The sequence below is a fragment of the Staurois parvus genome, unplaced genomic scaffold (genome assembly GCF_062004578.1).
Source record: "Staurois parvus isolate SC_StPar_1 unplaced genomic scaffold, SC_StPar_1.0 ptg002034l, whole genome shotgun sequence".
Classification (NCBI taxonomy): domain Eukaryota; kingdom Metazoa; phylum Chordata; class Amphibia; order Anura; family Ranidae; genus Staurois; species Staurois parvus.
This window is the reverse complement of record NW_028319830.1, coordinates 21,614-37,672: the sequence shown is the minus strand read 5'-3', so window position 1 is coordinate 37,672 and position 16,059 is coordinate 21,614. Positions and strand designations below refer to the sequence as shown.

At 42.6% G+C, this 16,059-nt stretch overlaps 1 protein-coding gene across 1 annotated transcript in view; it reads right to left on the bottom strand.

Moving 5' to 3' along the window:
* UBXN4 (UBX domain protein 4) overlaps positions 1–16,059 on the bottom strand; it is a 37,967-nt gene that overhangs the window by 9,767 nt on the left and 12,141 nt on the right. The window contains exons 5-8 of the mRNA XM_089664774.1: positions 13,388–13,442; positions 7,853–8,017; positions 5,755–5,882; positions 5,348–5,450 (exon numbers count right to left, since the gene is read on the bottom strand). Of these exons, the coding sequence (XP_089520900.1) occupies positions 5,348–5,450; positions 5,755–5,882; positions 7,853–8,017; positions 13,388–13,442 (451 nt within the window). The remainder of the gene's footprint in view (positions 1–5,347; positions 5,451–5,754; positions 5,883–7,852; positions 8,018–13,387; positions 13,443–16,059) is intronic.

The window sequence follows — 16,059 nt, the reverse complement described above, 5'->3', positions numbered from 1 at the left end:
TGCCCCAACGTCGTCAGGCATGCATACAAGCACATGAGGGCCATAGAAACTACGGAGGACCATTCTGAGTTGCTGCAATGAAATTTCAGCAAAATGGACTCGCCTGCTGCATCATCTTTTCACTTTGTTTTTGGGGTGTCTTTGAATTCAGTCCTCTGTAGGTCGATCATTTTCATCAAACGATGGGGCATTTTTAGGTTCCTAACACATTACCCAGTCTATATTAGGATAGATATCCAGCATGAGATCTTTCCCCATCGAGATCTGATGTGTTTTCAAAGTGTTCCTTTAATTTTTTTGAGCTGTGTATATAATGTTTGGGGATTCCAAATAATAATAATAATAATAATAAAAAAAAAAAAAAAAAAAAAAAGGACAAAAAAGGATGAAGATTTTCACATATATGCGAGAAATGTCAATTTCTGTCACACCCGTAAATCGTGTACGGTTTCCATTTTTTAGTCCAATCCCTGTATCTAGCCCTGTAAAGAAAAAACAAATCTTTATACTTACCTGTTCTGCAGCTGCTCCAGTCTCCAGCAATGTCCTCTGTGTGCAGAAGACATCCGACAACGTCTGGGAAATGCCTGGGAAGTGAGGTCACCCATAGAGCTACTATGGGGCTTCCGTTATTGACTGCCTCTCCTGCACACTCCTATGCACCGAAGCTGCCGCTGACAGCTCAGCCTGGGGACCGGACCACAGCGGCTGCAGAACAGGTAAGCATAGCAATTTTTTTTCTTTACAGGGCTAGGTAGATTCGGCTTAGAATGTGGCTGAGAGTAGGTTTAGAATTAGTTAGGTTTTGCCTTTACTTTTCACTTTAAGCTAGGACAGAAAAAACTAGAAGCCAATTGGTTGCTTTGCAGCTTTTCCAGATTCTGACTGCTCCAGTCTTAGCAAATGTTCTGTTGACGATTATGTCACATACGCATTTACACACCTGAGATTAAGGCCCCTTTTACACGACTGGTTCGATCCTGTCCGCCTGTCTGTTTTTCAGGTGGACCTGGTCAGACCGTCTATTATCCTCTATGGAGCAGCGGATGTACACGGACTTGTAACCGGTTGCACCTGCCTACCTCCAATCCAATCCGCTAAAAACAAATGAAAGGGAATCTACTCTCCTCCCTCTGGGCGGATCGAATGGCAGTTGGGTGTAAACAGACAGTCAGCCTGTTTACACCTGACCGCCTATAGAGCAGAGCGGACTGCGCCTGTGTTCGCTCTGCACAAGTGGAGCAGACTAGGACTTGTCATCTGCCCGCTCCCCACTGCTCAACGAGGGATCTGTCTGCTGATTCTGTTCCATGTAAAAAGGGGCCTAACAGGGTGGATACAAAAATTATTTATTTTTCTTTAAATCAGATTTAATCTGATTTTTTTTTTAATTTTTATCAAATTTTAATAAAATATTTTTGAAGTAAAAATCTACCTAAAAGATAGTTTTCTATTTAAGATAGATTAATAATTGAGTTTATTCTGCATGAAATGGAGCTTAGTTATGTAGCATGAGGCTGTATATTCTGAAATATTTACATTTTTTGGTAAACTCATTCAATGAATCCAAGCTCTGAAAGCCGAGATCATGCACTGCATTGATGCATTCACACAATTTCACAGTAACCATGAGAAAAAACATGAAATAAAAGAATTTGAGTCGTTCTCCAGCTACTCTGGTTTTTCTTCGGATCGTATAAATCTTTTGCCTTTTACTAAAATTGGTTCCGATATCGCTGTTTTACTAACCTGACAGCTTATTATTCTAAAAAGGAAACCTTCATTTAGTTTGCAAATATTAAAGATTCTAACTACCAGCAAGAACGAGTCGGATTCCTTACATATAAAGAGCACCTGTCATTTCAGATCCATCATAACAGCGCCTGTTAGCGGGCATCCACTCACCTGCTGCCGGCACGGCCCTCACCTTGTTGTGTCACTGCCACATCACCAGCCATCCCATTAAAGTGAATGGGACTGTCGGTGAGTCAACAGCAGGTCAGAGGAGGAAACACTGTGGGACAGAGATGACAGTTGCTCTTTAAAAAACATTTAAATCGACTCTTTTCACTAGTGATTTAAATAAACTTGATTTAAATCAAATCCACCCTGGTTAGAACCTGCAAGTTGCACAGAATCCTGAGCCAAATATTAAGAATTCCAACATATACTGTACAGGTAAACAGAACCCCCTATTCAGAGATCACACACTGCCACCTGCTGGTACAATAAAGGTACAACATGTGTCGCATACATGCGGCTCTGTTCTCAGATGGTCTCACAGCCCCATAGCCATTTCTTGCTGCCATGGACAAAGGAAAATGCTCATGGATGTAGTGACTTTTTCAGTGTCCAAACAATCAGGAACAGGCCAGGACTGTACTGAGCAGAGATCAATGACAGCCATGTGTGTTTCTCCAAACCTGCCTCAGCACAGTGAGTAGGAATTACTAATCAAGTCAGTTAGAAACTGCAAAACCAGCTCAATGGGCTCATTCTGCAGTACCAAATCACTAAGGCTCCATGTACACGGAATGTTTGGAAAACACTTATGAACGATGGAAACGGACTGCTGGAAGACGTAGGTTAAAAGACGTCAGTTTAGCCGCGTTTGCATACCACATTTACAGTCAGGTCCATAAATATTGGGACATCGACACAATTCTAACATTTTTAGCTCTATACACCACCACAATGGATTTGAAATGAAACAAACAAGATGTGCTTTAACTGCAGACTGCCATTTTTAATTTGAGGGTATTTACATCCAAATCAGGTGAACGGTGTAGGAATTACAACAGTTTGCACATGTGCCTCCCACTTGTTAAGGGACCAAAAGTAAATGGGACAGAATAATAAACATAAATCAAACTTTCACTTTTTAATACTTGGTTGCAAATCCTTTGCAGTCAATTTCAGACTGAAGTCTGGAAGGCATAGACATCACCAGATGCTGGGTTTCATCCCTGGTGATGCTCTGCCAGGCCTCTACTGCAACTCTCTTTAGTTCCTGCTTGTTCTTGGGGCGTTTTCCCTTCAGTTTTGTCTTCAGCAAGTGAAATGCATGCTCAATCGGATTCAGGTCAGGTGATTGACTTGGCCATTGCAGAACATTCCACTTCTTTCCCTTAAAAAACTCTTTGGTTGCTTTTGCAGTATGCTTTGGGTCATTGTCCATCTGCACTGTGAAGCGTCCAATGAGTTGTGAAGCATTTGGCTGAATATGAGCAGATAATATTGCCCGAAACACTTCAGAATTCATCCTGCTGCTTTTGTCAGCAGTCACATCATCAATAAATACAAGAGAACCAGTTCCATTGGCAGCCATACATGCCCACGCCATGACACTACCACCACCATGCTTCACTGATGAGGTGGTATGCTTAGGATCATGAGCAGTTCCTTTCCTTCTCCATACTCTTCTCTTCCCATCACTCTGGTACAAGTTGATCTCGGTCTCATCTGTCCATAGGATGTTGTTCCAGAACTGTGAAGGCTTTTTTAGATGTCGTTTGGCAAACTCTAATCTGGCCTTCCTGTTTTTGAGGCTCACCAATGGTTTACATCTTGTGGTGAACCCTCTGTATTCACTCTGGTGAAGTCTTCTCTTGATTGATGACTTTGACACACATACACCTACCTCCTGGAGAGTGTTCTTGATCTGGCCAACTGTTGTGAAGGGTGTTTTCTTCACCAGGGAAAGAATTCTTCACTCATCCACCACAGTTGTTTTCCGTGGTCTTCCGGGTCTTTTGGTGTTGCTGAGCTCACCGGTGTGTTCCTTCTTTTTAAGAATGTTCCAGGCAGTTGTTTTGGCCACGCCAAATGTTTTTGCTATCTCTCTGATGGGTTTGTTTTGTTTTTTCAGCCTAATGATGGCTTGCTTCACTGATAGTGACAGCTCTTTGGATCTCATCTTGAGAGTTGACAGCAACAGATTCCAAATGCAAATAGCACACTTGAAATGAACTCTGGACCTTTTATCTGCTCATTGTAATTGGGATAATGAGGGAATAACACACACCTGGCCATGGAACAGCTGAGAAGCCAATTGTCCCATTACTTTTGGTCCCTTAACAAGTGGGAGGCACATATGCAAACTGTTGTAATTCCTACACCGTTCACCTGATTTGTAGTTCATTCACAGAACACCGTGAATGAATGACGCAGCCGGACGGCCGTGTTTTTTAAAAATTGTAAGAGCTAGCAGGGAGGAGAAGATCCCCCGCTAGCTGTGAAAAGGGGGAGCAGGAGAGAGCGAGGACTGTTCCATTCGTAACATGGTACGAAAAATGAACTTATCCTTTAAATAGTTTCATGTGCAATAAAGTGATTGGGGGACATTGAACAAAAAAGTCGGCACATCTCCTAATGTGTCGCAGTTTGCAAATGTGTGACTGAAATGTGACCTATTTACTTATAAATACAGTCAGGTCCATAAATATTGGGACATCGACACAATTCTAACATTTTTGGCTCTATACACCACCACAATGGATTTGAAATGAAACGAACAAGATGTGCTTTAACTGCAGACTGCCAGCTTTAATTTGAGGGTATTTACATCCAAATCAGGTGAACGGTGTAGGAATTACAACAGTAAATACCCTCAAATAAAGCTGACAGTCTGCAGGTAAAGCACATCTTGTTCGTTTCATTTCAAATCCATTGTGGTGGTGTATAGAGCCAAAAATGTTAGAATTGTGTCAATGTCCCAATATTTATGGACCTGACTGTATGCGTGTTTGCTTTTGATGTGTTTTTTAAAGATATCAGGAGACCTTCCAAAATGCTCAGAATGCACTGAAAATTAGTACAAAATTAACTTTTTCAGACATTTTGAGAGAAATAGAGAGAGCAGAAGCAGAGAGAGCAGTATGTGTTGAGATGACCTGTCTTTTCTGGTTGTATTCACTATGGATCCCATCATGAGCATAATGCGGCACGTTCTAGCATTTCTTCCTTCACGCAAAACCTGCAACTGATTGTGGTGGTGTACCGGGTCCATTTGAATACATGGAAAACGCTTTGCATGCATTTCTGATGATGAAAAAAGGCTCCGGACAGCATCTGGACATGGAACAGTTAAAAATACGCTTCTAAAACGTGGTTAGCCACGCTTACAAGTGTTTGGAATGCTGATAAAATCTACTCCTGAACGCAAGTTTGGTGCGTTCAAAAAACCGACTGTAAACTCAACTGCCTGTAAATGAAGATGTGTACATGGACACATAGGAAAACATTAGGGAGAGTTCAGGGGCTGCTGAAAAAAAAAAAATGCAGAAAAGCTCCTGAATGTCAGTTTATCAGCTGCAGTGTACAGGAGCCCCAATACTAAAAGACAAACCTGTGCAGCAAACTGCCGTGCTTCTTCTAGTGGGGCTTCTGATGGGAACTGGTTTGTGAATGAAGAACCGTCAGGAAGTCGGAACTGTATCCTGGCAATGGTCCTGAGAAGCAATTACAAAAGGTTTAGGATTATTCACACATTTCTGTACACACCCTGCACTATTGTATTAAACCTGAAACCATCTACAAGCAGCACACGTCTGCACAGATGTTACAGATGTCTGGAGACCGCGTGTGTCAGTAGGACATGGCACTCTAACCCCAATGGTGTGCTTCCTGCATGGTTCAATGAACTGTATGGAAAGCACCAGCTCAGCTACACAGTGAACTGACCTAGAAGCAGGCAATCACCATGCACTCAGCTTTATAAGCCCAGCTACATGCAGAATCATATAAATGGATCACCTCTTCTCTTTCTGTGCTGCATCCCTTCTGGCTTCCATCTCTGCCTGCCTGGCTTGTAATTCTGCTGCTCTGATTGCATCTTGTTCTTCCTTATTCTTTGCATAGCGAGCTGCACGGTCAGCACGATCCTTTGAAGATTGGAAATACAGATATAACTTAAAAGCAATGATAAAAGCATAATTCAAAGAGCATCAATGCAGCCAGAATATAGTATGTGATCTGGTGGTGAGATTACATTTCTATCTTTTCATATACATACAGTTAGCTCCATATATATTTGGACACAGGCACAATTTTAGTTTTTTCAGGTATTTACCAAAACATATTCAAGTTATAGTTATATAATGGACATGGGCTGAATGTGCACACTCTCAGGTTTAATTTGAGGGTATGTACATCCAAATTGGAGGAAGGGTTTAGGAATTACAGCTCTTAAAGTGTAGCCATCCTCCCTTTTTCAAGGGACCAAAAGTGATTGGACAATTGAATCAAAAGCCGTTTCATGGCCAGGTGTGGGCTACTCTATTATTTCTTCATCAAGCGGGTAAAAGGCAACAAGTTGATTCTAAGTGTTTTATTTGCATCTGGAATCTATTGCTGTGAACCTACATCATGCATTCAAAAGGAGCTGTCCATGCAAGTGAAACGGGCCATTGTAAGGCTTCAAAAATGAAACAAATCCATCAGAGAGATAGCAGCAACATTAGGAGAGGCCAAATCAACAGTTTGGTACATTCGGAGGAAAGAACAACACACTGGTGAGCTCAGCAACATAAAAAGGCATGGACGTCCATGGAAGACAACAGTGGTGGATGATCGCAGAATCCTCTCTATGATAAAGAAAAACCCAGTCACAACATCCAGACAAGTGAAGGACACCCTCCAGGAGGTGGGCGTATCATTGTCAAAGTCAACAATCAAGAGAAGACTTCACAAGAGCAAATACAGAGGGTTCACCATAAGGTGCAAACCATTCATAAGTCTGAAGAATAGAAAAGTCAGATTAGACTTTGCCAAAAAACATCTAAAAAAGCCAGACCGGTTCTGGAAAAGTATTCTTTAGACGGAGGAAACGAAGGCTAATCTGTACCAGAATGACAGGAAGAAAAAAGTGTGGAGAAGGTTTGGAACAGCTCATGATCCAAAGCACACAACGTCATCTGTAAAGCATGGTGGAGGCAGTGTGATGGCATGGGTAGGCATGGCTTCCAGTGGCGGTCATTGGTGTTTATTGATGATGTGACAGAAGACAGAAGCAGCCGTATGAATTCTGCAGTGTTTGGAGATATACGCTCAGTCCAGATTCAGCCAAATGCAGCAAAGCTGATTGGACAGTACAAATGGACAATGATCCAAAACACACTGCAAAAGCAACCCAGGAGCTTTTGAAGGAAAAGAAGTGGAACATTCTGCAATGGCCGAGTCAATCACCTGATCTCAACCCAATTGAGCATGCATTTCACTTGCTGAAGGCAAAACTAAAGGCAGAAAGACCAACAAACAAAGAACAACTGAACACAGCTGCTGTTAGAGCCTGGCAAAGCATCAGAAAGGAGGAAACCCAGTCTTTGGTAATGTCCATGGGTTCCAGACTTCAGGCAAAGCATCAGAAAGGAGGAAACCCAGTCTTTGGTAATGTCCATGGGTTCCAGACTTCAGGCAAAGCATCAGAAAGGAGGAAACCCAGTCTTTGGTAATGTCCATGGGTTCCAGACTTCAGGCAGTCATTGCCAGTAAAGGATTCTCAACAAAATATTAAAAATGAACATTTTTTTTATGACTATAAATTTGTCCAGTTACACCTGAGCCACTGAAAATGGAGGGACTGTGTCTAAAAATGGTTGCAGTTCCTAAAATATCTACTTCATATTTATGTTCAACCCCTTGAATTAAAGCTGAAAGTCTGCACTTCAAATTCATTTGGATTGTTTCATTTTAATTCACTCTGGTGGCAAACAGGTATGAAAATTGTGCCAGTGTCCAAATATATATGGAGCTAACTGTATGTAAATGAACAGATTGCACTAACAGTTTAGGTCCAAGTAGTTTATGTTGTTATTGCACCTGCAATCCAGGAAACGAGTATAGGAGCACTCACCTGGGCGATCTGTTGTCGAATACGTTCCCTGGCAGCTTTCTCCTCTGCCTTCTCCTTATTCCTCTCCTCCAGCGCCCGCCGCGCCTGGTCATCCTCCTGCTTCCTCTTATAATCCAGCATCTCCTTGCCCATCTTCCTTCTCTCAATTTCTCGCTTAATTTCCTTCTGCATGAACAAAGTTTAGAACAAATTGTACTTCGGACAACAAAGCAGCACTGGAAACACAAGCAGCAACACCAAAACACCAAGAGAACCTCAATGGTTTAAATCCATGGTAAGTTCAGTAAGGGACAGGTAAGTAAAGAGTGATAACACAAACCTGCAAGTCTCCCATTTGAGTGTTTTTACGCTTGTTTCCCCAACTGCACAGAACCCCCATGCTATCCAATTGTCCCTGTTCACATTTGTACGCTCAATCGCTCTACACGCAGAAAGAAAGTACATGAGCTTTTTTTTGTGGTTCTGTTTTTATGTGTATTTAGATGTTTTTGATCCTACAGGTTTCAATGTGAGTGCTTGTATATGAACGATATGCATGTTTTGCATGTTTCCTCTTCTTCCCTAGTCCCTATAGAACTGCTCTACTTCCCTTGCCCAGCCCAGGAAACAAAATTGCTGAAGCTGGAAAATGCATGAAAAAACACCTGCAATATGCCCCAAAAATGCTTCACATCACTAGAAATGGGCTCTGCTCAAGTTTGAATGTGGGCTAATACTTTAATTTTAAGGTGATTAAATTACCTGTGTGACCAGCTTGACCTTGGGCAGCATTTTCTTCAAAAAAGTAAAGTGTTTGTAAACCTCAGACATGAAACATGAACAAAGTATAATCCTCTATAGTGTGTACTTGTCTGACTCAAGAGCACTAAGTGTCATTTATGTCTGCTACTTCCTTCCTCTGCCATCAACATGAGTTGCTTCTGACAAGTTTTCCTGACACCAAGAGAAAAATGGTGACAGGAGAGGGATCTCCAGCAGATTGACAGCCTCAGCTCTGTTCCTGTGTGTAGGGGGGGTGTGTCTCTTCCCTCCAATCAGGTCCCAGAGCTCTCCTCACTGAGCTCTGCAGAGTAAATTTCCAGCTCTCTACCCCCTTTTTTTTTTACATCTTGGACAAGCTGTATAAATTCTGGACTTTGAAAAGATGAAGAGACAACTCCATATAAACAGGTACAACTGATGTAGGAGGATTTGTTTCATTTCTGTGTATCACCCGATGCCATTCACTTCACTGGGTACACAGAATGTAATGGTTTGCAACTACTTTAACTGTATCTGGTCGCCATAAATCAAATATGCATCAACCCGTTTCAAGTTTTCCCACTGACTTGCATGGGAAGTAGTTCTGATACGAGATCCAAAAACTGTGTATATATGAACTGCACTACACAGAGGGTTCAATCAGCATTGTCTACTGAAGACCTACTTCACAGAAGCCAATGTTTCCATACAATACACTGGAGGATGGCCAACCAGCCTGTGTTTAGAATAAGGGGCTCTGTAATATCAGGATGCATCTGTAACTCAAATGTCCCTGGGGTAAAAAATTTGCATGGCTCTGCCCACTTTACTAAAATAAAAAAAACTGAAGCCATCTTTTTTGTGATGAAGTGAGACATGTAGATACATAGTTTCAAAACGGTTCTACTGTGCTTAAGCCCTCCGGTTCACATCATGTGACTTGCGAGTTTGAAGTCACATGACATATCACATCCCATATCTTTCAATGGCCCCATTCTAACGGGAGTCGCAGTGACTCCAAAAAAAGGTTCCTGCACTATATTTGTGCGACTTCATTGCAACCTGCATTGACATCTAATACTGAGTCGCAGCAAGGCTCAATGAAGTCACACATAGTCGGACCTCAAAGTCGCATGCATTGATGTGAACCGAAGCTAAAATGTAGATTACCCCCAAAAATACAATCATACGTGTTGCGTTATACCTTTGGTTCTTATTAAAGTAGGAACTCCCACTGGACACGTGTACCTATAGGTGAGCTTATAATAAAACTTACCTGTAGGTACAAGGAATAATCTCCTAAATGTGCACCGTTTAGAAGATACTCAGTGCCCCTGCAGCCGGTGACGTGACCGGCGCTTGCACTTTGCTCCTCCGTTCCTTCAGAGCTGTGTGCCGCAGTGCGCAAGGGATTGACATCATCGCGACCTGGCCAATCAAGAGGCCAGAGCCTGCAAACCCAGAAGGAAGACCGGGTGAAGATGGGAGACCTGTCAGCAGTGACAGCGCGCCGCTGGAGGGCTTCGTTCTAAGGTAGTTCTTCATAATGTGCTAGTTGCATGGAGAAGATTTATTTTTTAAGTCAACTTTACTACTACTTTAAAATGCAACTTGTAAAAGTTTTATTTCCTAGATCCTTACTAAATACCCGATGATCCTGCCTTAGTTTTGCCCTGACTGCGGTTTTAAAATGACCATGCTAGGCAGCAAAGCAGATCTGTCCTAGTGTGGCCAGTTTACTTTGCTGCTCCGGACAAGAAAAAAAAAAAAAAAAAATCATATTTTTTGAAGCACTATGGAGCTATACTATCTTAACCACATGCCGCCCAGCCACTGTAGAAATACAGCGGCAGGGGCAGGCAAATCCCCGTTTTAAAACGTGTGTTTTGTAAACAGGTAGAGGGCGCGCACGAGGCGCGCCACCGCCCTACCTGTCCCGCCGATCACAGCCGCGGATGTCAGTCGCCGGGTCACAGCCGATCGTTACCGGCTATGTCCCGGCGATCGGCGGCAATAGCTGACAGAGAGCACAGCTGCAGTAGCTGTGCTTTCTGTCAGTTCCCTGACAGCTCCAGGACAAGCTGATCGGGACAGAAGAGTTTCTCTCTCCCGATCAGCCTTGTCCCCAGCAGTACACACCCCCGCCCCCTAGTAAAACACTCCCCCTCACACAGATAACCCTTCCCTGAAAAATAAACTTAACCCCTTCCTCCCCAGTGCCATTAGTACAGTGTCAAGTGTTTTTTTCTTGCACTGATCACTGTATTGGTGTCACTGGGGATGTCAGTGACCCCAAGTCAGTACTCCCCAATGTCAGAATGTCCGCTGCAGTCCCGCCATAAGTCGCTGATCGCCGCCATAAGTCCCTGATCGCCGCCATTATTAGTATAAAAAAAACTAAAAATCCCAGTATCTTTCCCGCCATTTGTAAACGCTATAACTTTCACGTAACCAATTCATTTACACATATTGGGATTTTTTTTTAGCAAAGACATGTCGCAGAATGCATTTTGGCAGAAATTTATGACTAAATTTGATTTTTGCATTTTTTTTTACTGGACATGTTTTATAGCAAAAAGTCCAAAATATTGTTTTTTTTCCTCAAAATTGTCAGCCTTTTTTTTTTTATAGAGCAAAAAATAAAAACCGCACAGGCGATCAAATACCACCAAAAGAAAGCTCAATTTGTGGGGGGGGGGGGGGGAAAAAAAAAAAAGGATGTAAATTACATTTATGTACCGTATTGCATGACTGCGCAATTGTCCGTTAAACTAGCGCAGCGCTGTATAGCAGAAAAATGGCGTAAATTGCAGTATCTATACCATAGTTTGTAGACGCTATAACTTCCACACAAAGCAATCAATATACACTTATTGGGATTTTTTTTACCAAAAAAACATGGAGCAGAATACATTTTGGCCTAAATTTATAACCAACTTTGAGTTTACTATATATTTTTTATAGCTGAAAGTAAAAAATATTGTTTTTCTTCAAAATTTTTGGCCTTTTTTTGTTTATAGCGTGAAAAATAAAAAAGCGCACAGGTGATCAAATACCACCGAAAGAAAGCTCTATTTGTGTGAAAAAAAAAAAAGAGGACGTAAAATTTCATTTGGGTGCAGCATTGCATGACTGCGCAATTATCAGTTGAATTAGTGCAGCGCCGAGTAGCAAAAAGAGGCCTGGTCATTAACCCCTTGACGCCGACGTAACACAAATATGCGGCCTCACGGACCTGGGCTTTTTTCCGTGGGGCCGCATATTTGCGTACCTGTCTTTGTGTTGGGAGCGCGCCCCTCAGCGCGCTCCCAGCACCGAGACCGCGGTGTCACTGAGAGCACCGGGTCCCGTTCTAACGATCGGGACCCGGGACTCCCGGTCCCGGGTCACATGATCGCTGTGATAGCCTCTGATTGGCTATCACAGTGATCAGTCACTGTGCAGCCCGGCCCCCTTTTTTTTTTTCTCTCTCTCTCTATGAATGGAGAAGAGAGATACATTGTATCTCTCGAACTCCTGTCAGAGAGAAGAAAAAAAAAGTTTGTAAAAAAAAAAAAAAAAAAAAAAAAGATAAATAAATATTAAAAAAATAAAAGAAAAAAGAAAAAAAAATACCTAGATCAAGGTTTGATCTAGTTCAGTGCCAGGGTTAGTGTTTAGGTCAGGGTCAAGGTCAGGGTCAAAGGTCAAGGTCAGGATTTAAAAAAAAATTGGTGTCAGTTAGTGTTAATGTCAGTGTCAGTTAGTGTTAGTGTGTTTTAGGTAAAAAAAAAACAAAACAAAAAAAAAAAAAACAAAACAAAATGCGCACTATGGTTTCTGGGCTGTACTACGGGTACAAACAACAAATAACATACACATATATGGTATCGCTGCGATCGTCAAGAGCTGGACAATTTATTTTGGGTTGCTCTTTGGTGGTAGGTTATGGTCATAACAAGAAACACATAGCTAAATAAAAAAAAAAAAGGATTTTTTTTACTATTTTTGGCCAGTTTTCCTTTGATAATAAAAAAAAAATCAGGAGATATCCATTACCATTTACCACCAAATGAAAGCCCAATTTGTCCTGAAAAAATCAAGGTATAATCCACCTGGATGTGCAAAGTAGTTGTGATGATATGGACGGTTTTGCTATCACATGTCAAAGGTGCAAAATTGTGCTTAGGCATTTAGATTTGTTTTACCCTTAGGCGTGAAGGGGTTAAGGGGGGTGAGTCCTCAGGAGGGCAAGTGGTTAATAGCGGCTGCTGTCACTGCGTGGTTTTTGCAACCTTTTCATTCACATACATTAAGACCGAAGCCTGGAGATCTGTCCATGGCATTGCTGGGAAGAGAGACATGGATCTCAAAATGATTTACAACTCTGGCAGTAACAATGCGGTATGTATATTGCACAGTAACTTGATGTAAATGAAAACGGAAAATAAACACTTTACATACAAACATCCGATGGCCGCGCAGTAAAAATCACCATATTCCACAAATATGACAGGGATACAGGACTCCAGCTAAAGCGTTTCACGCTGCACTATTGCTTACTCACAGCTCATGACTAAGCGCCAGTGCAGCGTGAAACGCGTTAGAGTCCTGTATCCCTGTCATATATTTGTGGCATATGCTACAACAACAAATAAAGGTGATTTTACTGGATGCTCGGCCATCGGATGTTTGTATATTGGAGTCTGCTGCAGTCAGAGCCAGCAGCCGGGATTTAATGTGTGTGTGGTAGTGGAAGAGGGAACCGACCTGGAGCAGCGTTTTTTGGTCTAAATTTATATATGACCCTCCTACCTCCTGTTCATCTTTCTTTTTCTCCTCCTGCTTGATTTCCAACTTCTGCATTACCCTAAAAATAGGAAAATACAGCTTAGAACTACATTCAAGTCATTAAAAAGATACATTTGCATATAAAGTGAATTCTGGATACATTGGGTAACCCCTGCACCAACAGGTCTATCATCATAGAAATATGGTCAAACTTTTAAATCACATAATGTAAGCTGCCTCTACCAGTAGAACCGCTGGATAGGCACTTCCTTAGAAAGGGTGACAACACTCCTAATTCTTCAGTAAATTCATTGCAGTGTTGTCACTCTAGCTGCTGCTTAGATACTGGCACCCGTGATAGTTCAGTCAGTAACTGGCAATACTTCACTCTGCATTTGAAGAAGCGTAAGGAAATAATGTAAAAAAAAAAAATTGTTCAGCCCTTCCAATGCATTAAGCACTATCTAGCAGGGCCCAAAAGAAAGCCAGCATCCCAGCTGCATTTACCATTCAAAGAAAACTAGGTAAACTTCTTTATACATATTTAAAGTGGTTCAAAAGGCTAAACGTTTTTCTCTGCATTAAGATAAACAACCTTTTATGTGGAGCTCCCTCCTGCCCCCCTAAAAACTTGCCTGAGCCTGATCCCAATCCAGTGCTGTGCTGGAGAGCAGTATCCCTGCTCTTTCTTTCTCTCTCTCCCTTCCTCTTCACTGGAGTCTGCAAGAGCAGCTGGGTCCGCTGGTTCCTGCTGCTGTCACTCAAATCCAGTGACAAGGGAGCGGGGCAGGGCCAACCAGCACCGTGTGTGTCAATAGACGAACACAGCATAGCTTGGTATGGAGCCCGCACGAGTGCACCCATGGGGGGGGGGGCACACGGAAGGCAAAAGCCAGGAATGCCAGGCAGGGGACCCCAGAAGAGGATCAGTATTAAAACACTGCACAGTGAAGATAAGTAAATGTTTTATATAAAAACAAGATAAAGAGGCTTTACAATCACTTTAAATACCAAACTGCACTGACAATGACGGTTTATCACTCAGTCCCCCCAAAAAAAAAAAAAAAGGCAGCTTTAGATGGACTTTATAGTAAATGTAAAGCCTAAAAAGGTATTTTACTGTTGAGCATTCTATGTATGAAGGTAAAAAACTTTCAGTATTCAGCTCCCCCCACTGCCCTCTAAAATTTATCTGAGCCCGATCCAGTGATGTGCACGAGATTAGCTGCTGTCCTGGCCATTGGCTCCCACTGCTGTCAATCACAGCCAGTGAGGGGGAAAGCGAGGGACAGGGCTCAGGAGTGAGCGTGCACAAGTACCCCCATGGCATGCAGCTTCCTATGGGGCACTTGGCAGGGGGGAGGGGAGAAGCCCAGAGGACCTAAGAAAAGGAGGATTGAGGCTGCTCTGTGCAAAACCCATGCACAGAGCAGGTAAGTATAACATGTTTGTTATGTTAAGAAAGAATAAAAAGTAAGCTTTTAGTATCACTTTAAAGCTGAACGCCAGGATCCTATCTTCTATACCCAAATCTATCTCTTCATGCTGAACTAACTTTCCTGTAGTGAATTTTTTTTAATCGAGTCATTAAATTTGCATGATCCCTAGAAAAAATGTGCTGTCCCTACATGCCAGGGAAGGACATAGACTAGTGCTGCACGTCACAACTGCAGTGGCAAAAAAGCACTACATTTCCCATAATTCCATGGGAATTCAGGATGTGCTGGGAAAGTATGAAGACCAGTGCTGTGCTGAAGAAAGTAGCGATTTGCACAGTTGCCAATTGGATGTTGCCGGGTCATGACCGGGTGTTGTGCTGATCAAACACACCGGCAGAAGGAAGGATGATGAAATCACACCCTTGTCACCTTGTACATACTACAACTGGGAGGGTATGCAATGGGGAGCCGTTTCTGTCCATAGGGTAACAGTGCCTCCCAGTTGCACAAACAAGGCAGCATACAAAAGAAGAAATGAAGGATCTGTATGGTAGATAAAAAAATACTTCTACAATGAAGTGCAAAAAGGAATGAACACACAAGAAGGCCAGTAACGTGATAATAGCACTGCGATCCTCCTGGGTGGAGTTCAGCTTTAAATGATGATCTCGCCAATGCTTCTGCACCGGCCTATTTTGTGCAGCAAGGGATGTAACATAAAGCACCAGCACCAAGGTTATCGTGAGAAGAACATTTTATATTGCAGTTGAAGAAAGGAAACAGACGCCTTAAGCCCCGGTTCACACTGATGCGGTGCAGAAATTGCACCGGCTTCTGAGCGATCAACGCATTATAATCGCACCCAGTTCATGAGGACTGTTGCGTGTCTGTATCTTAACCTCCCTGGCGGTATTCCCGAGTGTAGCTCGGGGTAAAGTTTCTGTACCAAAAGCAGTAACCCCGAGCTACACTCGGGCTTAACATGCGGCGCTGCATAGGGAGTCCCTGCAGCACTTACCTTGTCCTTCGCTCCTGCGATGTGTCCCCCCTGCAGCATCCCCGGCCATCTCCTCCGGCTGATGCCGCAATCCGGCTTCTGTGTTCCGGTCCCTGTGACGTCGGGACGTACGGGCGCCGGCGTGAAATTTGAAAACTTAAAAAAAAAATTCATTTTTTTCAAAACAAATTTTACATAGTAAAACATTGCTGTTTCAAACCATTTCACATACATTTTGTCCCGAATGCTTTGTCCTGCGC